At 34.8% G+C, this 27,971-nt stretch overlaps 3 protein-coding genes across 13 annotated transcripts; 2 read left to right on the forward strand and 1 right to left on the reverse strand.

The window, feature by feature from the left end:
- The first annotated feature begins 627 nt into the window (after positions 1 to 627).
- Positions 628 to 3,995, forward strand: hd (humpty dumpty). 3 transcript variants are annotated; one of them, XM_034330334.2, is made up of 7 exons: positions 628 to 760; positions 1,283 to 1,899; positions 1,988 to 2,316; positions 2,379 to 2,605; positions 2,673 to 2,876; positions 2,949 to 3,135; positions 3,213 to 3,995. In XM_034330334.2, the coding sequence occupies exons 2-7, from the start codon at positions 1,307 to 1,309 to the stop codon at positions 3,386 to 3,388; spliced, it is 1,716 nt and encodes a 571-aa protein (XP_034186225.1). In that variant the 5' UTR covers positions 628 to 760; positions 1,283 to 1,306; the 3' UTR covers positions 3,389 to 3,995. The 3 variants fall into 3 exon arrangements, with proteins under 3 accessions (XP_034186225.1, XP_034186226.1, XP_034186224.1); XM_034330335.2 differs by lacking the exon at positions 628 to 760 and having other exon boundaries at positions 821 to 1,899; positions 3,216 to 3,995; XM_034330333.2 differs by lacking the exon at positions 628 to 760 and having other exon boundaries at positions 822 to 1,899; positions 3,213 to 3,994.
- Positions 3,996 to 8,847: 4,852 nt separating this feature from the next.
- Positions 8,848 to 12,212, forward strand: LOC117607080 (uncharacterized). 2 transcript variants are annotated; one of them, XM_034330337.2, is made up of 6 exons: positions 8,848 to 8,981; positions 9,049 to 9,290; positions 9,377 to 9,768; positions 9,850 to 10,119; positions 10,465 to 10,848; positions 11,062 to 12,212. In XM_034330337.2, the coding sequence occupies exons 1-6, from the start codon at positions 8,941 to 8,943 to the stop codon at positions 11,311 to 11,313; spliced, it is 1,581 nt and encodes a 526-aa protein (XP_034186228.2). In that variant the 5' UTR covers positions 8,848 to 8,940; the 3' UTR covers positions 11,314 to 12,212. The 2 variants fall into 2 exon arrangements, with proteins under 2 accessions (XP_034186228.2, XP_034186229.2); XM_034330338.2 differs by having other exon boundaries at positions 9,850 to 10,068.
- Positions 12,213 to 15,434: 3,222 nt separating this feature from the next.
- On the reverse strand, positions 15,435 to 26,296 carry LOC117607076 (putative G-protein coupled receptor CG31760). 8 transcript variants are annotated; one of them, XM_076691760.1, is made up of 17 exons: positions 25,849 to 26,296; positions 21,871 to 22,021; positions 21,631 to 21,799; positions 21,344 to 21,548; positions 20,959 to 21,193; positions 19,476 to 19,610; positions 19,247 to 19,397; positions 19,021 to 19,165; positions 18,831 to 18,963; positions 18,509 to 18,662; positions 18,335 to 18,444; positions 18,042 to 18,256; positions 17,836 to 17,974; positions 17,649 to 17,754; positions 17,451 to 17,594; positions 17,209 to 17,391; positions 15,435 to 17,101 (listed from the first exon to the last, which is right to left on the reverse strand). In XM_076691760.1, the coding sequence occupies exons 3-17, from the start codon at positions 21,775 to 21,777 to the stop codon at positions 16,838 to 16,840; spliced, it is 2,466 nt and encodes an 821-aa protein (XP_076547875.1). In that variant the 5' UTR covers positions 21,778 to 21,799; positions 21,871 to 22,021; positions 25,849 to 26,296; the 3' UTR covers positions 15,435 to 16,837. The 8 variants fall into 8 exon arrangements, with proteins under 8 accessions (XP_076547875.1, XP_034186219.1, XP_034186215.1 ...); XM_034330328.2 differs by having other exon boundaries at positions 15,435 to 17,104; XM_034330324.2 differs by having other exon boundaries at positions 15,435 to 16,591; positions 16,817 to 17,104; positions 17,451 to 17,754.
- Positions 26,297 to 27,971: the final 1,675 nt, after the last annotated feature.

Raw genomic sequence — 27,971 nt, forward strand, 5'->3', positions numbered from 1 at the left:
ATGTTTAATACTTATAGATATTAATAATATCTAGTACTCTGTATTAATTGTAGCAGGAATGTAGTATTGGATCATAAATAAAATATTATTTACAAGAAGAATTGAAAAGAATAAATGAGGGTGAAAAATTAAAGACAGGGTTTTAAAAGGGCAAGTCACAGTAATATATAGAAACTATAAGACTCGTAATTGTTAATTACAGTAAAAGTAATGTCATGTGCCACACTCGTTCAAGCCATGGAATTCATATACAATTTACGTTTAGGTATTGTGCATAGTACTAAGTAAACTAATCTCTCGTAGTATAAGTAGTACATTATTGTGTACTTTACATTATGCTACATGCTGTAAATAATGTATACGTTTAAATAAATCTTTAATTACAAAAAGTAATTCAGTATTTGTTATTCATCTCTATAACTAATATTCCCTTCTCAATATTTGTTTTTTTGTCTCATACTGGGGAGTACTTTTATCATTTGTGTTACATCCTGCTATACCAATTGGGCTGGTATTATATCACAGCACTCTTGGTGGCAAGAATTGAAAATTAACGCATCTTTTATAAAAAAAAAGAAGGGCAATTTTCTTTTCCTTCATTGTTCCGTTTGTCGTTAGATGGTGACAGCAGTACTATATTTTGCACTGGCACATCCGAAATTCATCAATGAAATTGATGAAATAAAAGAAACCTCTATAAAAGAACCCAGTACTGTATACCCGATTTTGATTTAAAATGTGAAAAGTGTTGCCTTTTAAGGTAATAAATTCTACGATCAGAAGAAAATATTAATGTTATTTTTATTCACTATTAATACCCCCCACATTCGTGTATGCATGTGTGAGTTTTCATACATATTTGTCACACAAGTCACGAGTTTGAATTGAATGTGTGTGAGTGTCATGCCGGATGAGAAAGACAGGAAGGGAGAGAGTGCTTCGAATTGGGAGCTCATCCTGTCGATCGCATACATAGTTTAGAATCAGCTGTGCATGTTTTGTTTACGAAGAATACTAATAAACTGATATTAAAATTTTAATTAATCGAGTGTGTATATTTTGTTATATCACTATTCCGTACCAGCTATCTACCTGTATGGAAATGTAAAATATATAGAACCCTAACGTATAGTACAGTTGTATGCTGTGCTTCAAAAATAAGTTTTTTTTTTAAATTTATAGCTATAAAAAGTTGAAACAGTTATATTATGTATGGCAAACATTAGTGTTATGTTTGTAAATTGTATGGTATTGAATGTTCTATATACTTTTTATATGATAGCATGGTGAAACTTTAAATTTATCAATGGAGGGTCCAGAAAAATTACAAACATCAGAATGGAAGAGACCTGATCAAGTAATGCAGTTGCATCGCTTGAAAGTGAAAAAACGTGCACTTCAAGCACGCATAAATAACATAAGAGTTAGTCAAAATGACTCCACAGAGAAATCTAATAGATCTAATGATAACTTGAATCAATATACAGTTCAAAAACGTAAAAATCCTTTTGCTAAGGATGAGCCAAATAAGAAGATAAATATTACACCTCCAGACTTAGAAACTAGTAATGATAATACATTATTTGAATTATTGCATATTGAACCACCAAAATTGAACAAAGTAGAACATTCCATGCTTGATTATTCTTTAACATTTAGCAATGCACTTTCAAAATTACAAACTTACAAGAACATTGTAGATACAGAATCACAAAAAGGTGAAAAATATATTCCAATAGATTGGACTTTAAAGACTAAAATGAGATTCATGTCTCCAAAACCATTTCCATGGAATTGCAAATTAAAAACTAGCGAAGAAGCTTCAGGTACAACTGGTTTTGTAAGATGTTTAGACATTGGTGAAAAGGATTCAACCTTAGATACCAGTCCAAATGCAAGGTGATTGTTATAATTATACAAAAATTTTAGTTAAGTAGAACCACTGTTTATTACCATCTTATTATTGATTGTATATAAATTCAAACAGGTTGCATAGGTGTTGCTTGGTATGGCAACATCCTTCTCTACCATGGCTAGAATTATTTCCTCGCTCTGCTGGCAAAGTGAGTGCTAATTTAACAAGCAATTTGACAATAGTAAACAATCTACCTATCAAGGAAGCTCTCTATAAAGAATGGAGTGAAAGTTTTAGATCACTTTTCCATTTATTAAGAGCACGACAATGTCCATATTTCTATGTCTGTGCAAATAATTTCACTGCATTATTTCGTGCTGCTGGAATTTGTGGAATTTCTGAAGCACACGCGTTTTTAACGCCTACAACGCGTGGCTTTAGACAATTTTTAAAACAAGAAGGTATAACAAATTGAAGTATACGACGAGAACAGTCACAAATTTAAACAGATTTTTTTCTATAGAAATTAAATATACAATGCCTCTGAGGAAAGAATTGAAAAGATACTCGGATGGAGCTGATTCAGGTTGTGTAACATCAGACTTGAGTCAATCAAGTGCTACAACAGTAGTGAACAATACAGAACAACAAAATTTTAATGATGATGATGATGAAGATGAACCACAAGATGAATGGTTACAGAGTTTAGGGGTAGAAAATTCTGAAATTCGTAAAATTAATAGCTCCAAGGTAATTCGCTAATTCTCGGGTAATTTTATTCTATCATATTATTCCAATTTATTCGATTTTATTGTAGGTAAGAATGGCATTGGAGAAAGAAAGTGAAGTAGACAACCTGAACCACTCTCTCATTTTTGTGAAAGGGGTAGAAGCACAGGCTTTATTCAATTTTCTGATTAATTGTAAATCTGCTATTACAATAACTGGCTCTTTGGCAGGAGTGCCTCCAACTCTTTTAGCACCGGTAGCTTTTCATGGGGCCACACTAAAATCCATTAAGGTAAAATATTTTTTTGATATAAGTTTAGAGTGTTTGATAAAATAAAAATCAGCAGATTCTTATTCCTTAAAGGTTAAAGAAAGTAAAGTTCGCGTCGAGAATGAAAGATATTTTTCTTTGGAACTCAAGGGGCCTCTTTTGCCACATGTATTACCCTCCCTTTGTTCTTTAATGAAATCTAGCCAGTTAGAACAATACACTGCAAGTTGTGCACAATTAAATGCAACAACTGCATTTTCAGCAGCTAAACATGGACTTGGTAAATCATTTCATTTTTTGTACAGTTATCGTTATTTACATGGTAATAATAAATATTAAATTTTTATATTTTCACAGAAGAAGCGGAATCGGAAAGCGGATCAAAAATGCCGCAAAATGTTTTCGGAAAAGAAAATTTGACTGATTGTGGATTTAGTGATGAATTATTAAAACACTTTTGTAGTCCCGATCCAATGCACATTCAGCCCGTAGAAAGTATTAAATTTTCAAACAATTTATATACATGGTCTTGACGAATAATTTTAATAATTATATTAATAGGATTTTAATTAATTTAATAATCATTACTTTTTATGAATGAATGTGAATATTGTGACGATATAATTTATAGCATAATATTTTTTAAAATATTAACGACAATATGATTAAAATGAACTATTATCACTGTACTACAATAATAACAGTTTTCTCACTGTTATCAATTTGTGATATAGATAGATAGTAATATAGTAATAATTTTATTTTAAAATCCATTACTAAAATCTGCTTTTCGTATAAAATCATGATAACGATTGAATATCTGTCAAGAAATATTTTATACTATTTGATACTTGTACTAAAATTGTATAATAATAAAAGAAAAAGACCCTTAAAAGTATCATTTCTCTTTAATCATATTTTGTATGATTTCTCGCGAAATAAGACGTGTGAGAATTATATATGAAAAAATAATTGATTATAGAGAAATTTTCAAATTATTGAGTGATGAAGGTGGGGTTCACGGATGGACTACCCCTAAAAATAACGAATCGATATTCGCTCATTGCTTCTGAATTGGTCGTCCGGTCACCTCGACTGCGAACAATCAATTTGTTACAACAGAAACATTATTTACTGTATCAAAAATAAATATATCCTTCATTGAATCAAATTAATATATTATCTATGATTTAGTCTATATACAATAGTTGGAATTTAGCGTTTCAATTTGATGAGGAAAAACTTTTGAAAAGTTCAGTTCATCTTAATACGACTTGAAGTACTGATCTATTATGGTTTGCGTGTTATATACTGTATATATATGCATATATATAAAACATACGCACACGCGTGTGCACATATGCACACACATAGCCATGCGATGGTTACGTCAGTGTCCGTTACAGTCTGTGCTTATCGTATTGCGACACTCTTCAACGAACAGTTTCATGTTTCAACATCTTTTATGCGAGTTCACTTGTCGATTCGAACAATACACCTATAATATTGCCCCCTTGGGCCTTGCTGAAAGCGATACTCGCATAAACAGGAATATCTCTTGTTTTCCATCTGAAATTAGGTAGGCTTTCCTTCTTTCCAAGGACGAATTTCTTTTTATAACGTTATCGCCTTCGCGATTACACTTGAAAAGAAGGTGTTTGTCGCGAAGTAACATTTCAAGTATAACGAAGAGGTCAGTGATAATGTTTCTCACTTGACGTTCTTACTTAATTATAATTCAAATCTTCATTTAAAGGAAGGAATTAATTAATGTTAACTCTACTTGAAACTTTGGTAAATGGTATCCCAGAACTTATGAAAGTAAATTGTAAAACGATGAACAAGTATCGCGTAAACGGTGAAAATGATCTCTGTAATAAAACAGTTTCGACTGAGGAATAAGAAAAAAAAAAGCATGGGTTAAAGGGGCGCGGAGTGACAGAGGGGAAGGTCCCTTTTCTCGCAAACGTCCGATCAGGCTGCCGAGAAACAACCCCTCGTACACGGGAGGGCTCAGGGTGGATAAAGCTGCTGGGATACGTGGGGGGTAAGGGGTTCGTGTCAAGGGAGTGGGCCAACCAAGAGGGTCGGGGGAGAGAATCTACAAGCGTATTCGTAGGTGTGCCATGTACACACACGGAACCTACCAAAGTTAGAAGGAGAACAACGGAGAAGAGGAACAAATACTTTGGCACAGCATATCAAGCGGAAGAAGGATAGAGAAATGTTGATGGAGAGAGAGAGAGAGAGAGAGAAACTTTTGTCAGAAGTACCGAGAGAGATAATAATATATAAAAGTATGCGTAGAACCGGGACAGAGATGAAGCGAGAGAGCAAGAGTGAAACACGTATAGACACAAAACGAATGATGCCTATGGTAAGATGAAGAGAGAGAGACTCTTCCCCATAATACACGTACACGTTCTGGTCCCTTATCCCTTGTATGTGCAAAGGGGGTTTCGAGAGGCCAGCAACGGTGGAGCCACGACGACAACGAGCCACAACCAGGACGGCTAACACGACTACTACGACACCGCGTGGGGGTTGCACGAAGACCCCCTGGTGGGGTTCTGGCTCCCGACCCCACAGTCCCCCACTGGAAATGATATCAGTCGCGACTCGGTCGAGGGAGCCCCAGCACGTGTCGTACCCCTCGCAGAGCGAGCCCGTTTGCTTGCTCTATTGTCCACTTGTTCTAGATTCACGTTCGTATACGATTTTTCTATCGGTCTATGTTTTCATTAAGATACGTCTGTTTCGGGGAACGTTAAAGGGTGTACGATTGTCGTGTAACAGGAACAAGAGAAACAGAAATACTTGACACTGTGCTGTTTTTAATTTACATTGATTTATATCGTTGGCCAAACGAGAAGGTAAGTAATTTCGATGAACATGGCTTAGAGTGGTACGAGTTTAATGCTTTACGTATGATCTCGAATGTTTCAATTACGAAATAAGAAGCTCTGCTGGGAATAGGATGACAATGAACTTGATCAATTATTCGAATTCAATTTCATGGATCAACTTTTCGTGGATTAAACAACTTTGCGTAAGTGTCGATCGAGTATCTGCGCTGACCCCGGTCGAGCCGAACACCTCGCACGACATCTATGGGCTGCTCCATTAGGACCCTCAACAGTTTGGAATTTTTTTTTTTTCTGTTCCCCGTTCCATTCACGGGTAACCCACTCGTTCGCACATCAGAACGACGCGATGATTTTATTAACTTGTTCTTAATAGGTCCACGATGCGAATACTCGTAGTTGATCACGTAATTGACTGCACTTGTACGACATCTACGGTATGTCCTGTTCGGAACAGCAGCTCCTTCTATCCATCGTTCCTTGCCTCGTGTTGTTCACGTCGATAGTAGTGATTGTCACTCTTCGTTCTCACTCTTATCAAGACATCTCGCTTCATATCTCCTCGTTATTTTCTATATAATATAAACATTAGTAATATTTGATTTTTCATTTGGATGAAATTGTTTTGACAGTTTTTAAAGGCATTCTTCGAGCCGTCATGTCTGTGTTGTCCATTCGTGGATTCTTTCTTTTTCGTTCAGAGATACCGTCGATTAAACAATATTTGTTAATGGTTCTTCTTTGTTTAAATTAAAACAAGTTTAAACAAAAGTAGAATCTGTTCGCAACGACGCGACGCCCTAACATCGGTGTGCAAGTTCTCGAGACGCGATGACAAGGCGCGGGTATTAATAGAGTCGACGTTGGTACGGGGCACGCGGTTTAAAACGACTCTTTGCTCTCTTGATCTCTTCTGTGTTTTAGACCGTTCTAACCAGCCACCAGAGATCTTGCGCATTCTTGGATATCTTAGTCACGCAAATAAGCGACCTCGATACGTCATTTAAAAAAAAAAAATACTCTTTAATTGTATGCAAAATAGGGTACACCTTACCAATTTCAATGATCTTGACATATGTTGTAAAGGTCAATCTCCTGAGGAATTTTATATATACATATGAGCGTCGCTCACCTTTAGTTTTAAAGATGCATGCGAAAGTATTTTTAGCATCACGTATAGGGGCAGAATTTTGTCTTTTCATTGATGACTTCCAATAGCGTTTTATGAGACTCTTCAAAGTTATCGCACAATAGCTGCTATGCTCGGTACTGTACAATTCTATGCAACGCAGGCTTCCTTTAGTTAAAAGGAAACGTAGAGGAAGCAATGTGTCTTATCATTCACCTTATTTTCTATTTTTTTTTTTTTTTCTGTACGATGCAAGAGGAAGAGTTCTGGATATCTATAGATCTCCATAGATCTTCCGGACTATCCCGGGTTCTCCGGATGCTCTGGCTCTCCCTCGTTGCATCCGAGTGTAACATCCACCATGATATTTTATGAATATTTATATACATTTTATTTTACATATCAGGATTCACATTTCTCGCGTGAAAGGTTAAAGGGACGTAGCTGTCGAAGAAATTTAATCCCAGCGAATAATTTTTGTCTGTGTTTGTGCTGTTATTTTGGTAGCTTGTCGAGTGGATAGTTTTGGTACGTTTATTGTACTTGTACGAGGGTACAGATGGTATATCGAAAGATATCCACGGCTATTCCTATGTAAATAAATCTTACAGTAAAATGCAGTAAAATGATGTAAAATGCAGTATAATTGATGCGATTTAATATTTCCAAGTGTAAAGGAATATTTTGTTGCACTGTCGATTAATATTTCATAATTCGAAAGAAAATGGAATTATTTATTATCAAAAGACAAATATGATTTCGATGAAATTATAAATTGTTTAAGTAAAATCCCGTTGCTTTTTATGTGTCTAACAAAATCTTGATAACTTTATCTTTAGACTGTCTGCAATGATTACGCGCATTCGATATGAATTGTTTCTTTATCACGACGTTGTCAACGAACACAATCGTTAAAAGTTTATATAAAATAAATGAAAATTTATCTCCCACCTTTGTTGTTAATATTTACCAAATAATCCCATTTTTTTGATAGTGCATGTATGTAAAAAAAAAAAAGCAAGTCACACGTTCAGCTCTGAACAAATACACACGATAGAAACGAGAGAGACCGAAGATGAAAGAACAGGTTGAACTTTGTTATCGACCTATCTTTTTCTCTCATTATACGCATCTGTTCCCCACGTAATCGCTATATATTACCATACACGTTACTGTATAATTTAATATCAACGTTGATCTTGCTACTGCTTATTCGCTTCGTTTTGTCTACCTATACCTCATTTACATAAATCACGTTGAACAAGTTACGTTGATGTCATAAGCTTGATGTCACGCATTGTCCGAATAATATTTTCGATTATTGTAGCACACTTCTTGGGATTGCATCAAGAAAAACAATCTAGCGGAATAATCAAAAAGCTAATCTCGTAGGAGTGGATCCAGAGATCTTTCTTAATAATTTATTCTATGTAAATAATATTTTATAATATAAATAAATTTCTGGAGAATTTGATAAATCTTGCAAGGGGCAACCGCTCTCAGCGTCCCCCTCTAAACCCAACCCTACCTCCTCGGCTAAATATAATGGTCATTTTATAAATAATATGCCTCCCCGTGCTCTCTAATAGTCGTCGATTTTCGTGGTCCCTGTGACGTAGTTGGCATGAAACGAAAAAAAAGGGTGCACACGAATGTAGCCCCTTGGTAATGCGCGAGGGGGTCCAACGAAATTATGGATCGGACCTAGATACTACGTCTGCGCATGACCATCGTTGGATCGTTCTGCCTTTCTTCATCCTGTTTCTACCACATTCTCGTATATGCACACCCCCGTACACACCTATTTCGTTAACTCTGTCTCGTTTTACTGGTCCCCCATACCCCCCCGCGCCCTCCTTCTTCACCATACATAATAACAATGCCAAATATTGTATCTTGGTAATTGTTACAAATTATCAGCTTAATATTAATTAAATGACAAGATTCCTGGAGGGTAACTTCTATAGATGGGATATAATTATTTGAAAGCTCCAACGGTGAAGCTAGGTCAATCGTGAGTCAAGGGTGTTTTCATTAAAGGTTTCAGAAAAATGTAGAAAATAAAAATGACACAGGCAACGTGTCATTTAAAATGATAACCTGTCGGCGTCACTTACAATTAGCGTTTATGATGTAAGGAATCGTAGACACGCTAAGAAATGCATAGTTCATTGTTAACAGTATCTGTTTCTGTTTTAAGAAACTACAGAAGTATCCTAACAATGGGCGAGAAGACGTTCAATCTTACTTGGAACAATCATCTGGCGAACCTGTCTGGATTGTTTGAAGGACTCTACAAAAGTGGTTCTTTGACTGACACAACGTTAGCTTGTCAAGGTGGAATGTTAAGGGCGCATAGATTAGTTTTGGCAGCGTGTAGCCCTTATTTTGAAAGGGTATTTAAGGAACATTATGGTGAACAGCCAATTCTGATTTTAAAAGGTCATTTGATACCTCTTTGTTTGAAAGTCAATTGTGAATTTTTTTGAAATATATTTGCGAACAAAAATTTTGATTACAAATTTCAGGGGTTGCAGTAGAAGAAATGGAATGTCTACTAGATTTCATGTATCGAGGGTCTATTGATATCGCTGAAGAACACTTGCCATCATTGATTAAAACCGCGACGGATCTGGAGATCCGAGGTCTTTCCGGCGACCAAAGGAACCAGGAGAACAATCGTAGCCCTTACACGAGGGTTGAAACACGAATGCAAAGATGCCATATAGAAACGAGAGTCCACACGACCGAGTACATTAAGGAACCATCCGTGATTCCATTTTTACCGAAACAGTCTTCCGTGGAATCGTTGGAGGATCACATTAAAATGGAGGAGATCGAAGTTGAAGACGATCCGATGGTGATCGACGGGCACGACGATGCTTTCGACGAGCCCTTACGATCTTCGGAAACTCAAATCGTAAGTCTAAACCAAGACCGGTTCGCTTAAAAATTTTATCTGAGAATCAAATTTTCTTAATGTTTCCAATTTTTCCTGCAGAGGCGTATGCCACCGCCGATGTACAAACGGGAGACAAGATTCAAAGGTCAGAAAAGGGTTTCTGTCGGACGTTCAACGAGAAACAATGATCCACTGGAGATCAAACCAAGAGATCGTATCCTGTTAAAAGAGAACGCGACGAGGGACGAGAATTACGATGATTCGTCGAACGTGGTTAAATCCGAACTGAATTTCAATAATGGCTCCTCAGATCCTACGGTACCGGACATTCAGATGAACGACGACTTACAAGAACGAGATGAGAGTCTGGTACGAAGAGATAAACATAATTAAAATTGGTTCAGAATCATCAATGGACGTTATTCGAAATTACGTATCATTACGATTATGAAACGTAACATATTTTTATTTGTCTCATTAGAAGAACACGTATCGATTTGTCACGTAAAGAAACGTGACATTACATTGACAGAAAACTATATAATATTAAAAGAACGTGTTACTATTTCATAAGGCAAATAAAAGTTATTTTTCATAAGAAACTTCTTTCATTTGTTCATATTAAATTAACTATTTCCGACCGTTCTTGTAAGTTCAGCCATTTAAGAATCATCATAAATCTTTATTCATGTGATTTGATTGTTACGTTTTCAGGAGTCTTCGAAGGGTACGGATGATAGTTCCAGGTTAACGATCAAGAAGAAAAGTGATCTTTCGTCGAAAAGGTTGAACGAAGGGAAAGAAACGAGACCGATACTGCCTAAATCTGAGAAAGCTCAATATAAACCTTTCTCCTGTGACTTATGCACTTTAGCATTTACGAGGGCTTCTCATTTAGCTAGACACAGAAGAGTTCATACGGGTGAAAGACCGTTCGCATGTAATATTTGTCCGCGTATGTTTGCCAGACAGGATAAATTGAAACAACATTTGGACTCTCATTTACAATGGCCGAAGAGAAAGAACAGTTTGTCCAGCTCGAGTTGTCATTCATCTTCGTCTGTACCTACCAAAGGAAAAAGGGGTAGACCACGAAAGGTTGGATATCTTTCTTTTTTCTCTCTATTTCGATATTCCATTATACATTTAATTGCAAGATCTGGTTTATTTGGAAACTTGATCAAAATACCAACAATACTCAAATATTTCAATGTTTTAGTACAAAGAAAAAGTTTTGTATATTATTATTACCTGTTGAAGAGCAACATTGAACGAATGAAGAAATATTTATATTGTAAATGTTTGTAACAGGTAAATTTAGAACAATCAGCGATGGAAGAAATTTTACAATTTGGTGAATTCAGTTCTCTCCTGAACAAGTCTCATTCAACGAATTCGACTGATAAGAACGAAGATTTTCTTTCTGTCAAAAATGAAAGGACAATGAAAGATCCAGAAGAAGATGATACTGCAGAAGATAAAAACGAGAACAAAGAGAAAGACTCGAACAAGGATAAAGATAACTATGGTTGTCAAGTGGAGAATGGTCAAGATATTGTCTAACTAAATTCTTGACCTTATTTATTTATTTCTTCTCCATAATTTCATAACAGATATTTTTCTATGAGCATAAAGATCCCATAGTTAGATAATCATTCGATGACAGGTACTGTTTTCAATATTATTCTAATTGAATATTCTTTTAAGAAATTGATTATCATAGCTTTCAACTGTTAATCAATTAATTTGTGTGCAATATTTTTTAATTCTTAGTATTCTTAAGCTTTTGGAAATTGTTTGAAGATTGCATATTGGATATTTATGATAATTGAATGATTTGACATGATTTGACACAGTCAACACGAATACATGAAATGAATTGTTATGATGCGAATTGTTATGAAAGCTATTGTTAATGGGAGTTAGCAAGTTCGTTGATTTTTTATCTGTTTAATTTTCACGTACTTTGCAATCGTGTCATCGAGAAACTAATTAATAGGCTGCAGTTATAACAATAGTAAAAGTTATGAAAAATAATGATTTCTGCCTTTAAATCTCTAAATCGATCTCGTCGCAGATGCGAAATTTTATACCAAATAATTTGTTTCCTATTTATTTATTTATTGATGTATTCAAGGTATCTTTGTTGTAGGCTCGACAGAAAGTTTTTCGAAAGAGTACCTGAACCACCCGGTGTTATTTAACCGAAAGGGTGAATACAGGTAATGTAAAGAATAATAAAAAGAAACCTTATCGAGAAAGATTGTGTAGGTACTGATAAATCGAATTCTACGATGACTTACCGTCGCTTAAACGGTATCGAACGATAAGATTAGGGAAGAAAGTTTAAGTTGAAAACTCGACCAAATTACTTAATCTTGAAGACTGCGGTATAGTTTGCATTGTGTATATTATAAATTCTCCTAAGCATAATTCTTTGAAAAAAAAAAAAAAATCTAAAATTACAAGATCCATTAAAATATATATGTATATTGTCTTTTATCTCCATAAAGAGTTTTTCTATCACCTAATTTATTTTCCATTTTTCATGTATTGTTATTACTTTTAATTAATTATTATTTTGATGGTGATTGTCCAGTTAAATGTAGGACAGTGCAAACTAAACCTACGTAGGTGAGGCTCAACAATTTTCAGAGCCAAAGAAGAAATGTAGTTTCAAATATTTTGTTATACACGCGATTATTAATACGTCAAGTACAAATGTCCAAATATTAGAGTATACGTGTGCGTAAGTGTGCGTGTGCCTGTCGTATATAGGAAAGAAGATAAATTAACTATATGGTGTACGTGTATGGCGTACCTATGTGAAAGTTGTTGATTCTGTTTGTTCTTTCATTCAGTGTAGCTTCTTTAACATAATTTCATCTTTTTCTTTCTTTGCACTAACATTCATGTTTTTTGATTTGAAGATTTTATATATAGCTATAATTATGTGTATATATTAATGTTCTTAGAGCAATTTATTGGATTGGTGGAATCCAATCTAATTTTTCTTTCTCTTGCGATACGTTCGTTTGTGATCTTAAACGATACGCCAGTTGACGATATTCAGCGTTATCTTTTTAATCACATTTATACAATCATAGGAAGAAAATAATTCAACTTTCTGAACGTATTCTAGACACAATCGAATGGGAAGTCTGCATCGAATTATTCCTTTTAATTTCGCAAAAATTATACGAAACGGCGTATGTTTTATAAAGGAATTTTTCTTTTATAAAACAAGACTGTTAAGAGTCATTCTAGTGTGCATACATTGTGTAATATATCTCGGTGCCATCCGAATCGTATCCTTTTATAAAATCAGTTGTTATTGTTGTACAAACTACATTTTGTTTCGTTGATATATTGTTAATCGACCTATCAGTGTTACATTTTTCAGCTAATGTATAACTTTTATCACGACAATGTGCAATTATTTTAGCGATATGACGATGTGTTTAGCTACGATTGAATTTCGTGCAATCCTTTTTAGAGCGTCCAAAAATGTCGCAACCGAGTCTTCATATCTTACATATATTATGTAGCCGTGTAAATAAAGTTTAAAGTCAACTTCTCTGTGTTTTTTCTTTCAATTCTCATTAACTTTCTGTGATATGATTTTTTTCCGGAGTGGACCAGGTTCTTTAGCTTTATTAGCAGTTTCAAGTGTTCACCTTAGAATCTTGGAATTTTTCAATTCCAGAATTTTAGAATTCCGGAATCTTAGAATCATGAAATTGTGGACCCTTAGAATCTTAGAATGGTGAGAGGGCCATTTTTAATTACTCCAGTGTCTTCAGAGGAAAGAACGTAAAAATTACGTGGGTGTATAGAGAGTTAAAACACTCTATTCTTCCTCATTTAATTATCATTATATTTATCGACATACATTATATTTTTACAAATATGTTTTTCACTTGTACACAAACTGTTTTCTCAGGGATCCAGTGGGAAAGTCAGGGATGTATATACGTATATATGTATATGTATTTCATTTCGCTTAGCAATTAATCATATACTTTCTCTTCATTAATGATTTGCGATTTACGTAATGTTAAGCTGCATATATTAGCCTGAATGCGTCTGATACCGGAAGTAAAAAAAGTTCACGATCGGCCAGTGATTTCTCCTTAAACTTTGATTCACTTTTAAAATGTCTTTTTTTCTTTTAACTAACGCTCATTCAGATTACAATAACAACATCAAAAGCACGATTGTTCTTCGTTTTTTCATTTTCTTCATTTCCTAATTAATTACAATTTACAACACTTGTATCAAAGATGGATATTTTTGGAAAAACGTCCTAGTCAATGATTTCTGCCAGATCTGATTTTATATTAGTTTTTACCTAACTTTATCTCGTTATTGATACTTCCTGCAAGTGGTAAATTAAAAATAAAAAATTAATCATTTATCTGTCCAACTTCTCGGAAACGTTGCTTTTGTATACGATTTACATTTTAATATTACATACCGCATAACGAGTATATGAAATTTGAAATTTCAAGCGACCATTTAGTTTTATTTTTTCAACCGTAATTTTTCATCGATTCCACCAACTATCACTTTAAAGCCTATTCTAAGCCTTCTTTAAAGCGGTAACGATTTTTGCTATTTTCAACGAACGTCTTTCTATTTATTTATACTATATCCGTTCTACCTACAAATACAAAAAAAAAAGAAAAGAAACATTTATTTCTATTTCTCAAGATATAATTCAATCTGAACGATCCTCACATTGACTTAAGGCTACGTTTCTTCATCGAAATTCACATCTTTTGCTAAACAGTAATCATTTGTACACAAAAGATGTAACAATGTAAAATAATGATAATTATCAGTCATATATATATGTACAGGGTGGGCCATGCAATTGTTTCAGGTCACAACAATTTTTATTAGTGCATTCACGAAAAAATGCCAGATAAAGATAATTTTTTCGTGAATCCATTAATAACGAAGTTATGACCTGAAACAATTGCGTGATCCACCCTGTATACATATAGCTTTCATATATCCCATAAATTTTGAACAACGATATACAGTAATTTTGTCCAAAAATATATATACATATACAAATTATTGTACAAATTTTATATCTTCAATAAAAGTTCATTATTTCCCTTTCTTTTTTCTTTCAAATCGCTCAAACAGCAATGTCTGCTGATGAACCATAAAACCCATCAAAAGATGTGGAACAATTGAATATTGAAACGAATTTATAACGTTGTTATGTTTCAAAACACAGTACAACATTCCTATTCAAGAATTGTCCCATTCCTGTAGCAATTCTTGTCGAATACTTTTTTTTTTTTTTTTTACCAATATCCTATCAAGCTTTCACACGTTTTATAGTAATTTTTAATATAGGGATGGACCCAGAAGAGATCCAGGTTGTTCATTTCGAAATATAAAATTGCCATAAGGGCATTCACGAAATTTTTCGTTATCTAATTGCAACTGACGATCGAAATAGTCAACGAACGAAAAAGAAAAATTATATTCGATCTTTTTGCGCTAGTAACAATAAAGTACCTTAAATCGTATCTTATTGTCGTATAAAATGCGTGTGCTTTTTTTTTTCTTTGAGATATATCCAAGTAAATTTTCATACTCCAATCATGTAATAAAATGCTGTACGTGCTCTCGATACTTATTGATATTTTGTGCGATATAACGAGTTTTTTTAATATTTTCTTTTTTTTTTTTTTTATTTACTTTCAGCTATCTTATGCCTCTCTCTTTCTCTTGGTTTACGTCTAATTTTTATTTTTTTGATACGAATATCATTCATACAGTCTATTTATAATGTTAATGATTGAAATAAAAAGAGAAAAAATTGTTGTGTAATTGAATTGGAGTTTATATTTTGTTCCTGTACTAAATATTAAACAAATAGAATGTTTAATTTCCAAATAGTTGTTTAGAAATGTATTCAGCGATCGAGTAACTTTATAAGTTTAACAATGTAATATTATCAGTTTTGATTCGGTATACTCTATGATATGGTTTTGCTTATTTATTGACACAAATTCATTTTGTGTTACACGAGTAAAATTCAGCAGAAAATCGTGTTTGTTACAGACGCAAACCAAGAACAATTGCAAAGTAACAATCTTTATTTGTTTTTTTTTTTTCTTCTATTTAACGAAGTTGATTATACTAATTATCATTTGAGAAATCACATTACTTCATTATTCATTAGGTATTTAATCAAGATAATTAAGGATGATGTTTTCAATGACGAAAAAATAGAATACCGATACCTATTATTGATAAATTATTAGTAACATTGAAAATAATGAAGATTATTTTTAATTATCCCTGTTAATCACGTCTCTTATTCTCGTTAATCATCAAACATTTCTTGTTTGGTGTGAACATAAATATTTGACGATAAAGCTAATGGAGTTACTGCCACCATAAACGAATGACAATTATATACGTACAGATTTAATCTATTTACTATTTAATGATTGAAGTCCTTTGAGTCGTTCGAACACTGGGTGTCTTGTATCCATTAGAACAGGCCTGGGCAATTCGATGCCCTTAGGGTAAATATAAACGATTAAAACCCCTTAGAGGACAACTTTTGTTCATTCATAGAAATCATAAATAATTAAAAAAAAAAAAAAAAAATTCTGCGTTAATACCCACCCCTAGCTAAAATAAGGCAGTAAGAGAGAAATTAAGTAATTTTCATTTTAAGGGTACGAGTTGCCCAGGCCTGCATTAGAGAATACCCTGTGAATTTACCTCTTTTCTTGAACCTTCTCTTTCCACGAACACACTTACGTTTCATATTCTTCTTTATATTCTGAGTTTGTCATAACCATATCTGTGGACGATATTCAAACAACAATAAAATTATTGTCATTATGGCGTTTATTAAACTGAATACCAGAATATTAATTCTGATAAACATTTCTATGTTCCTGATAAAATGAAATAAGTTCATTATTACTGACAATGAAACAACATCGAGCAAGAAAATTCATGAAATATTCATTGGCCCAGGTTTGCCAAATAGGAAGGCCCATCTAAATAAAGAAATTGATCTTACCTCATTGCTATTTAGCACTAGTCAGACCTTCTCTCCGCTCTCTTCGACGGTTTCCTCGCGTGCAGCACCCTCCTGTTTTTCCTTTTCTTCTTCTTTCTCTCTCTTCTGTTCCCTCTCCCTTCTCTCTTTCTCTTTCTCCTTTCCTTTATCCCGTTCCCTTTCCCTTTCCGCCTTCCGTTCCTTCAGGATCTCCATTCGACGCGCTCGATGCAAACTTCCAGAAGGGAAAGTTGAGTCTTCGACCGCGGCAGCCGCGGCCGCGCTAGCTCCTCGTTCCACGGCTGTCTGCTCAATAGTTTACTTGACTGTATTTTTCAATATCTTCACCGTCTGATCTTGTTTGCAACGTAGACAATTGGCTTACGAATAAACGAGACGACTTAGGTACATACTTTCAATATAAAACTGGCCGTCGAGCTTTTCGCTATTGGACTTTGAGCCGAGGATGGATGAGTATGCCCATGACCATGGGTGCTAAAGTATCCACCGGCTTTCGATTTAATATGGCGATTGTACATCTCCATGTGGACGATTTTCATAAATTCTATTTGGGCTGCCAGTTTTTGAATCTCCTCCTAAATAATCGATTAGACTTACGTTAGGGTAACTAACTCGAAAATAGTCCTTAGTTTACCTTAAGCTCCTCGTTTTCTTGATGCAAGTCTGTCGTCTCCTCGGACACCAAACCGATTCCATTCAACGAGAAACTAGCGGTGACACCCCGACCTCTGGCACGACTATCCCATTGATCACCTTGCCCTCGTAATACTCGAGTCACCTGAAATTTCCTGAAATTATCCAAGCTCGAGAGAAACAACGAAACACGAATTACCTTAGGTGCAAATACAAGAAACACGGTTACAGAGGTTGAAAGTTGTGTGCGTAAAAATCCCAACAGATACTTGATGTCTGGTCCGGCATGAGGGAAAATGAAAAGGCTGTAAAGAAAGAGCATCGAGAGAATTGACCACTTAACGATGCTAAAAGAAAAGTGTAATTAAGAATGAAGAAAATCATACTGAATGGCGATCATAGTTATATTCACAGCGGCTATGTTATAAATTGCGTAGCTTATCAAACGGGCCTCGTTGAAGAGACTTTCCGCGTTGCGAACATTGTAACACACTTTAATTCCCCATGCAAGAAACAGAATTTCCCCTGAAAGGAAAATTTCATGTACCATACATTTTCTACGATTTAAAATGAAATCTTTTTTTGTTATTACCGATTGCTAAACTGTGATCCCACCAGTTGAACGAACATTGGTAGAATTTCAGACCATAATTGTCGGCTATCACTTCGGCATACGGTGGTGAGCTCAATGTCCATGTGCCAAGATAAATTAACATTACTAATAATATTGGAACCATCCATTGTAGCAATTGTTTATCCGTAAGCTTGACTTTGTGCGCGCTCTTGACACGATACGTGAGAGAAACTCTGAGAGAAAAAATTCTTTTTACACCTACTATTAAGATATTAGAATCTTTGAGTAAATTATAACATGAATATGATTACCGCCATGTTTTCATCAACAACGCCGTGTAAGAAATACAAAAGCCAAGATGTCTCGTCCACTTGGTCGCGATACAAGAATACATATCCAAAACGGGAAATATGGCAGCCATCTAAATGTATAATAAAATGTACATATTGTAATATCAGTTACATACAAGAATTTTTTACACGTACTTCAAGATACATAATAGCACAACCCAAAAGCGTAATGGATAGAAATATCGGCGAAGCGACCTTGAACACTTTAAGCTTACGGTGTTGATACATATAGGCCACCAAAACGATGGTACCGAACACACAGAAAATGGAGAATGACAAAAGGGTGATTCTGGAAACAAACGTTTTTATCAGTTAACCCTTCGTTGCATGATTTCGAAAAGAAATACAACTTTCAACTGAAAATAGATATTTTAGAAATGTATATTTAAAGAAAAATTATTGTATGTAAATTAAAAATTGTCAACGTTAATGTTACATTTATTTGCGCAATTCGTACCGGAAGGGCCAGTTGTAAGTAGCTAAACAAGGCTCGGGCCCTTTGCACTTCGAGCATCCTGGTGCACAACGCATACATCGAAATTCTGTCACATACGAGTCGCTTATGTTTTCTTGCATCTCTTTCCAAGCAGCTGAAAATTAGTCAAATATATACTTCAAGATATAATTGAAGTTTTTTAATTACCAACCTTCGACGAGAATTCCATCGAAACCAGATTGATGCTGATTAGTGCTATAATAACCCTTTCGACATTTGCATATGTATGCACCCTTAACCCATCCAGCACCCACTCCATTTTGATTAATACGGTTACCAGGACTTTGATATTCGCACTGAAAATGATATATTTTGTAAGTAGTATCATCGACTGCAATTAAACCTGTGATTATTATTCAATTTGAATGATCAATCACCCGTGTAGTGTCGTTATGACATTTATGTGTGCCTTTAAAAGATGCTATTTGATTACTTAAAGCTTCGTTTGCGCTAGTTTGCGATGATACATCGCACTGATTTACTTCTAATCCACTGATGTCAATATCCACGCTTAAAAATTCTCGAATTCTGAAATAAGGTATTTCAAAATTTCTTTTTTTTTTTCGTTAAACACGTTAGATTATTAATTAGACGATTTGTACGAACCCATGACGAGCATCCGGTGGTCGTATATTAACGCTGTACGAGATCAACCATCGATGGCTTTTACAGGAAAAGTACGGAATGGTCCACCAACCCCTGTAGGATTCAATCGCCGGTGACTGCATGAATTTCGGTGACCTGGGATAACACGCAAACGCCACAAACCGCCATAGAAACCTCGACCTCTTAATACACACGTGTTTTTGTGCAACGACCCCATTAATACAAACTTCTCTCATTTCTTTCATTATTTTTTCTATCTTCTGGCCCTGGCACTTCACGGTCATCCGGTATACCAATAACAATTATTAAGTACATTTTTACGATTGTCTGAATGTACCAAGATATTCGAGATAATAATAATAATAATAATAATAATTATAAGAAAAAGTATGGGAATAACTCTAGAATTTCTTGCTATATTATAGAACCTTTAATTAAAGTAATGGGAAGTTCTATGCAATGTAAGTGAAGAAAACTTTCACTTTTTCTTTTTCTATATTAATTTATGCATGCATTTTACGTATCTGTGGTGGTAAACGATTACTTTACGTTATTTTCGAAGGTTAGTTTTACGATAGTCTCTATAAATACTCTCATGTTGCACATACTTACAATATAGAAAGGTGAAGCGTATTGATTTATCGTACATGTTTATTTAAGGGTTTATAACTCTCCTTCGATAGGAAGATTTTGTTCATATCCCTTGGATAAAACATACATTGCTGCTTAATAATTGATAGACTACTGTGAGGATCATAAAACAAAAAGACTTTTTAGGTTTCGAATTTTGAAACATTCAGACAATAATTTTCTTAACGATTTTTTTTTTAGCAATTCTGAAAAGAAAACGTGTTCCATTTTCACGTAATCGTGTATCGAGTTTCTATGACTTGACGCTTGTATGAAATAATGAAGGATGATGAATGATCGTGGAGCGCCTACAAAACATTTATATTCTCTTCTCGGTAAAAATAATTATAAACATTGTCAACTTTTCAGGATACAGTCATTCAATATTTTTCCCTCTTTTATTTTACCAAGAAGAGGAAATGAAAATTACGTATGAAAGGTGAGGTGCGTGAAACAGAAACGTTTTATTGCATTGGTGCATTCGTGCAGGTTTTTCTTTTGAGATAGTGTGTGCAAACACATGAATGTATGGCTTTTTCTGGCGTTATCAAACAGTGTTATCCATCACTAATCAGATTAAAATTATACTAAATTAAAAATGAAGTAACCTTGTTCTAATAATTTATAATTACTGAAAAAAAGAAAAGAATTTGTTTTCTTGTTAAAAATTAAAAAAAAAATAATTCTTTGGTATGATTTAAAAAATGTTCTAATATATTTTTCAATGCAATCAAGATTTGTGGAAAAAAGAAATGTGTTATCCTTGTGAAACGGCATGCAGAATGTGGTGAAATGGCATGCATGAAATGCATCGAGGTGCAATTCCGTAAATTATACGGCAGATGAATCGAACCTCAATTCCGTGGTGGTACCAGCATTTTCGAACCAAGGCAAATTTGGATCTGGTATAGATCCTGGTTGGAGTCCATTACTCTCAACATTTGACGGTTCTCCAACACTAGCTGGATTTCTTTCCAACCAAACCGCGCTGATCACTGCACCGGTAGATGCATTTAACGCCATCACTCTTGTTTCTACTGCATCGTTCACGGACACCAGCAGAGATTTCGCTAACACCTCTAAAAGCACTGTAATAACACAACTTTTTAACTATTCAAATATTATAAAATTCAGTTATAAAATTTTCCTTGGCGATGCCTGATTTGATCGGCAGTATACAGGTTCTAAATTAGAGTTGCCATCTAAGCAAGTTTCAATTTAATTAGTTGACCACTTACCGTTATGCCTTGATCCTCCGATGGTGCCAAGATTTTGGAGCATAAGAGCGGTCATATCAGCTTTTTGGCGAGCAGTATCGTAACGTCGTGGATCAAGTGCTACGGCAGCTGGTAAAGATTTAAAACCAGCTGTCGTGGCACAATCTTCACCCAACGATCCAATTGATGCCGCTTCGATCACATCCAAAGCTTTCTCAATATCCGCCTTCGTGGAAAAAATAAATCTTGATTATTTTATTCATAAAAAATACTATCACATCGATACTGTTGTATCGTGAATCCTTTACCCTCTTTGTATCTAGAATATCGTTGCTGGTAGCCGTAGTAATAGACGGCACCGATGTTGAAGTAGCCGTCGTTACGGTGATGTACGACATTATTGTCATCGTCGTCATCGTCACAGGAAGCAGGGCCAAAAGCCAGGATGTGCCCATTCCGCGTCCTGCTCATTTGTACCTGTAATTTAATTAATTTTGTTAAAAGCAGAAGAAAGTTTTCCAAAAAAGGTGATCATTTTGGAAATCGACCTTTTTCTTTGCATTCAAGTGGTGTCAAATTTCAGCCCCGGGTCCATGGGGCATTCGTCCATCCCTTCTAATATCCTAGACATTCTTCTTAATGATTCTCTTGATTCACCTCAATGATCTATCAAGGATCATTCATCGCGAACACGATATTCTGTTGAATGAAAAAAATACCATAAGCGGTATACTCATTGTGCGGGTTTGAAAACAATCGTCTTTTACTTCTACTTGACAATAAAGAGCGAGATGCTTTAGTAATTTTATCATACACTTGACCATGAAGAGAATTCCCAAGGGTAAGGGAAGTAGTTCGAGGTCTATCGTCGTGGAATGTTCATCAAGTAGACCTTTGTCACGAGGATCACGACTACCGTTCATTATTTTCATTTACTTTAGACGATACGAAATAAAAGTAGTGTCTCTTGTTAATAGACCTGTCACCAGAAATTTCATTTATAAAACTTGTCTCCTGTAAAAAAGAAAAGCTAATTCTCTGAAATTTTTCATTCAAATATTTGCTTGTTAGTTTTCCTTTTTTTCTCTCTTTTTCAGCAAAGTAAATGTCATTCGTTTGCGATTAAATTCTGTCACTTTTATCTGTCGACGATAAAGTCCGCTCCAGAACTGGGGCAATTTTCAGAACAAAAATTCGTCACGAATCCGATAATTGTTCACCGCTCGAACCGAGCTGTAAAAGCAATATAAAACTTTCTACTGTATCAAGCTCGAGCGTTATCGAATATTCAATTATTTAACTAACTATCTAATGAAGTTTTCTATTCGTTTATTCGAAGATTAGAGGGCTACAGTGGATCAAGAAAATATTGGCATCCTCTATACAGTTTGAAATTTAAACTTGTGTCTACTACTGTACGCTTTCAGTGATACAAGTCAATGATATCCACCTGTTTCTTATTCGTTATAAAGATCCTAGGGTAAATTTTCAAGGGAAAATGACAAAATCCAATGGTTAACCGGTTGGTATAATTGCTGGTTATCGAGACTGATGATATTTTTCAACGTAGGAAAACCACATCGTTCATGCGAGGAGAGCTTTACCGCGCAGTTGAAACGATCGATGCAGCCACCGGCACAACCAGCTATCCCCAGGGCGCTCCTCCCTGCCCCTCCTTTTCTATCACTCCGCCCGGAGACAAATATAATAAGTAACTTAAATCGTTCTTGAGATCATTCCATCGAACAATTACAATAATATCCTCATCTTCCAAACAACCTACTGTCCCGAGTATAATGGGTGAACTCGTGTACTGTATCATGTTTGACTTAGCTAGATTGCAATACCATTACCTTTCTCAATTTACGGGAAATATGGATTAATTTTGCCTATGTAATTTTTCAATGTTTTACTTTTAATTGCATGAAATGTTTGTTAACGAAAATTAGTGAAAATTGTACTTATGATACAGGAGATTTAACGATAATCGTTTACCCATTAATGAAGCTATTAGTGGAATAACAGTATGCTGATGGTAATTAGGGGTTATTACAGTATTACGATCAACGTCAATATATCGTATTAGTTGTCACAACCAATTAATGTTATGTTCTAAGAGTTTAAGACATTCGTGATAAATAATAATTCAAACATCAATTACTGACGTTTGAATCATGTAATTCCATACAAAAATACAGAGACAGTGAAGGGTCATTCACACTTCACTTTTCAAGTGATACAACAAGTCAATTAGTGTGAACAATTTTTTATTATTGTATAATGCTTACTCTGTATTTTTGTCTGTATCTACAGGTGTTCGTTTCTGTAAGTGTATTTCTGATCAGCTGTTGGCTCAGTCACCTATGGTTAAAACAGGGCGTCCCGGAAATGTAATACTGTGATTTCATGACATAAAAGTATCGCGAAATACCACTTACGTTACATCAATTTCAAGCTTGAAATTTCATGAAAATTGCCATATAAATGGTTGATTAATGTTCTTAATATTCACTACGTTAATTCTTCAAACTTCTCAAAAGAAATTCAAGCAGTTTGGTACAATTTTCAAACAGTTACCAGCCCTTTTGTTACCCCGTGTAATAGCCATTTTAGAGTACCTTTACTGTGTTTATTGAATGCAATTTTCGTAGTCGGTGCGTTTAAGGAGGTCTTGGCCGTTTGAAGGCAAGCTGGACCGAGATAGCAACGACAGTCAGCTATTAAGGTCAACAACGGATTTCAGGAAAAATCGATACAACAGATAGAACGACTCTCAATGGATATCGGCTGTTGAGGAATCGGGAGTTTCACAAAAGAAACGGATAAACCATTTTTTAATTCTCTTTACCCTCTCTTTCTGAAGCTAGGATACATGGAAAGAGACTGCACTTTCTATATATCATACTAACTAAGCATTACTAACAGTAAAAAATTAATAATTAAGGAAAAAAAAACTGTAGATAAACTATGAATAAATAAATTTCTAAGCATTAATATTATTACTAATAAATTATAACCCAGGTTAAAATTACATAATACGATGGATTTTTATTGAAAAAATAATAACTAAAGATATAATTTTAAGCTCAGAAAATGAAAGTCGATAGAATTTAGAATGGAATTGAAATTGTTGCTATCTCAGCGATCCGCCGGCCGAGGGTTAAGTAGTACGAGCACGTGTATAGTCAGACATCTCTTTTATCTTTTCATTTTCATTCATCGTCAGTAAATTGAGTACCATTTGTTGATAGAATAAATTCAATATAGTAGAATGAAAAATTTCAATATTACCAATATTATATCAATTATGATTATACTTATCATAACACAATTTACGTATAATCATAATTTTATAATTTTCTTTTTCATTGCATTTGATATCCATTGAAACAAATACAGAACAGATTTTTAATCTTTTCTTAAATTTCTTTTGCACGTAACACCGGTTAAACCAGCTATAAAGTGTCAAATACTGTTCATGGCTGGCAGCCAATAAGCCAACCGGTATGAAAATGGTAAAGGTAGTTTGGCTATCAAGAAACAATACGGTGGCTGAAACTAATATTGGTTGTGTACAAAGAAAATTTCGCTTGAATGAAATATCATTACGTTTTACAATGAGTAACTTCAATTGTTAAAAAGTTACAATTAGCATCAATTAGTAGCAATTTTCACCGCTACTGAAATTTTCATTGTTCAGTCATTACCTATTTTCAGTATATGGATGAAAGGAAAAGAATTTGGAATATGTACATTTTTAATCATACGCATTATGTATGTAATTATATTATTGCAAATCTTCTATCATTTCAATGTTCTCACTGGTTGCAGTTTAAGTTTTTTTTTTCAACCACAACTTTGAAATCTATTTCCCACCCTTCAACCTGGACGTTTGCCAATAAAGAAAACACGTGTGAAATATTTTTGTTTAGCTCTATATTAAAAGAGAATTCCATGAAAATCGGTGTTTTTTAATTGATTGATATCCGTTGTTAGACAAGGGTCAGCTAAGTAGAAATTAGTGACCAGAGTCTTAGAAGGGGTTGAATAAAACAGCAATTTATCCTATTTTCTGTTTCCCTCGTTTTCTTTCGCCATAGGAACATAAAATACCCCATGTGTGGCAATTACAGGATTATCAAATTTACTACTTCTACATAAGAGGACACACGTATCCTAAAACAAATTTCATCTATCCTTAGAAAATAGTGTGCCAATTTCTAATTAAAAAAAAAAAAGAACAGAAATTATTATTTCAGTAATCTTGAAATCTATGGATTAATTAATAAATAATAAATAAGAATTTCTCTAGCAGAAAAGAATGTCAAGTAAATTTCTTGGAAATTACTGTACTTTCCTCGATTGTATCACTTCGAGTATTCTGCACTCCAATTCACCAACTCGTCACAAGCACCCTAATCACCCATCTAGCTCACCTTTCACTTAAACCCGTCTCTACATTCTCAAAATGAACGAGACGCGAATCGATGAAATTAAAAACTAAATCATTCTAATTAAGGACTCACATGAGACAGAGTACGTCCTTCGATTCCAGCAACATCACTTTCGACGATGGGCGAAAGGAACAAAGGGGAAAGCGATCACTAGGTAGATACACGTAATCCGGGATAACAGTGTTTTCACTCGATAAAAGAGAAACAGAGGAAAAATAGATTGAACGACGAACTATAAACACATCTCGTCAGAGTGTGACGAACGAAGACCCGTTCGTGACTGGTTAAAGGCCAGTCGGTTGTGCAGCTGGGAGCGGGGCGTGCGCCCTCAGCAAAATCAAACTTTGCCCTCCACTCGAGGAAATTCACAGCGAGTATAGTCAGGTATGGTTGCCTCGCCTTTCTACGTTGCCCTTCTTAAACTACCTAGCTGTCCATCTGAGAGTAAAACTTCCGCGAGGAAGCATTTTTCGCGAGAGAATCCTGGAGCTGACTCTAACAGTGTTCATGAAAAAAAAAGATCTCAAGAGCTCCAAGCGCGAGTTTTACCCTTAAATCTAATGATACTAAACGCCAGAATTTCCGTATGAATCCATTACCCTATTAGGTATTAGTCAATTACTTGAATGTTTATAACAAACTTTACTTGTTATTGGTATGAAAATTTATCGAACAGGTACTTGGACGATATTTCTTACGTGCTTATACGAAGGGCACTTATCGATCACTTTCTCCCCTTGTTAAGGGTGAAAACGAAAGAAAGGGTGGAAACGACAACCTGTTAGCTATTAATCTTTGTATTTACCTTCGTTATGTACCTACAACTAATAAAGAGAGAATGAAAATAAATCTCAATAAATATACGGTGTACACTTGCGATCAAATTAAGCTTCACCAGAAAAATGGTTATATCCTCGATTTTCACCCTTCCCCCCAGGCATCCCTGCGGAGAATAACAATGTAAGGAAAAGGCCTCATATATATATATATACGAATTATTTGTCTGTAAATAAACAAATAATAAATGTATACAGATAGCCTCGTGAAGCTTGTTGCATCTGAAACGGTATGTAGGGTATAGCGTGTCTATAGTTTGAAATTCGTAATCAGCCACCGCATTGTACTCGCTCTAGAATAGCGGCAACCGTGATATAGAGTGGTTAAGTCATGATCAATTTTCGGACATTGGCCATCGCTTATTTACGTATGCGTGGTCATGAAATATCGCGTACGCGATCGACAGATACATATCCTCGCTGACTGTTTGATCGAGCTTCTCGAGAACTCCTCTTGTCTCCTCTAAATCCGACAGATTCTTCCAAGTGCCAATCAATTTAGGGTGAGTGAATAGAGTTCCTTGTTCTTCCTCAAAATTTGGGGCCGAACCTGAAAAAAAAAAAAAAACTGAAAGTGTTAGAAAGTGAATTGAGAAATTAAAAATTTTAATCTTCTGACTTTAAAGTTGAAATCTATGAATTTTTTTCGATTCTTCTTTTCTTATGTGAAATGTTATAAACACTGTGATAGTGGTAATTTCGCGTAAAGCTGTTTATTTGTCGAATGGTTCTTTTATAAAAGGTATCAGATTGCGCCTGATATGAGACACTTATGTAACGAAATGGTTACCCTTTGTTTCTGTATACCAATTGTTTACTCATTTCAGCATCCATCGGTCTCGTTAATCATAGTCATGGACGTTGACATAAAACTGTCGCGAAAAGGCGGACAACGCTTGGGCATTCGATTATCAGGAGGGGCTGATTTCTGTTTTCCGTTAACCGTTGTGAGGGTAACGTATACTATATGATATTAAGTAGATTGTTGTTGGACAAAAAATGTTCTAACAGAATGTATTCAAAAGTAGTCAAATAGATTTTCGAAATACAAGTCTCACACTTGTTTGAATGTGTCCCAGTAATGAATAACAAGTGAAATCAATGCATGCTGATAATTTAATGAATTCCGGCCAAAAAATGATCCGACGAAATATTCGAGATTTCTGCTTTCGGGGCTTTTATCACCATTGCATTCGTATCAAATCGCGTGACCTCGTTTTCGTTCGGCCTGAATCCTGTGGGTGGTTCGACTCAATATCGGTCTGAAAAAAAAAGAAAAAAAGAGGAAGTCATTAATCGAATCGTAGATGAGACGATGCCGTGTGCTGAATGAATTTTTCAAAACTTTTCATAGGGGTA

This window comes from Osmia lignaria, chromosome 2 (assembly GCF_051020975.1).
Source record: "Osmia lignaria lignaria isolate PbOS001 chromosome 2, iyOsmLign1, whole genome shotgun sequence".
NCBI classification, from domain to species: Eukaryota; Metazoa; Arthropoda; class Insecta; order Hymenoptera; family Megachilidae; genus Osmia; species Osmia lignaria.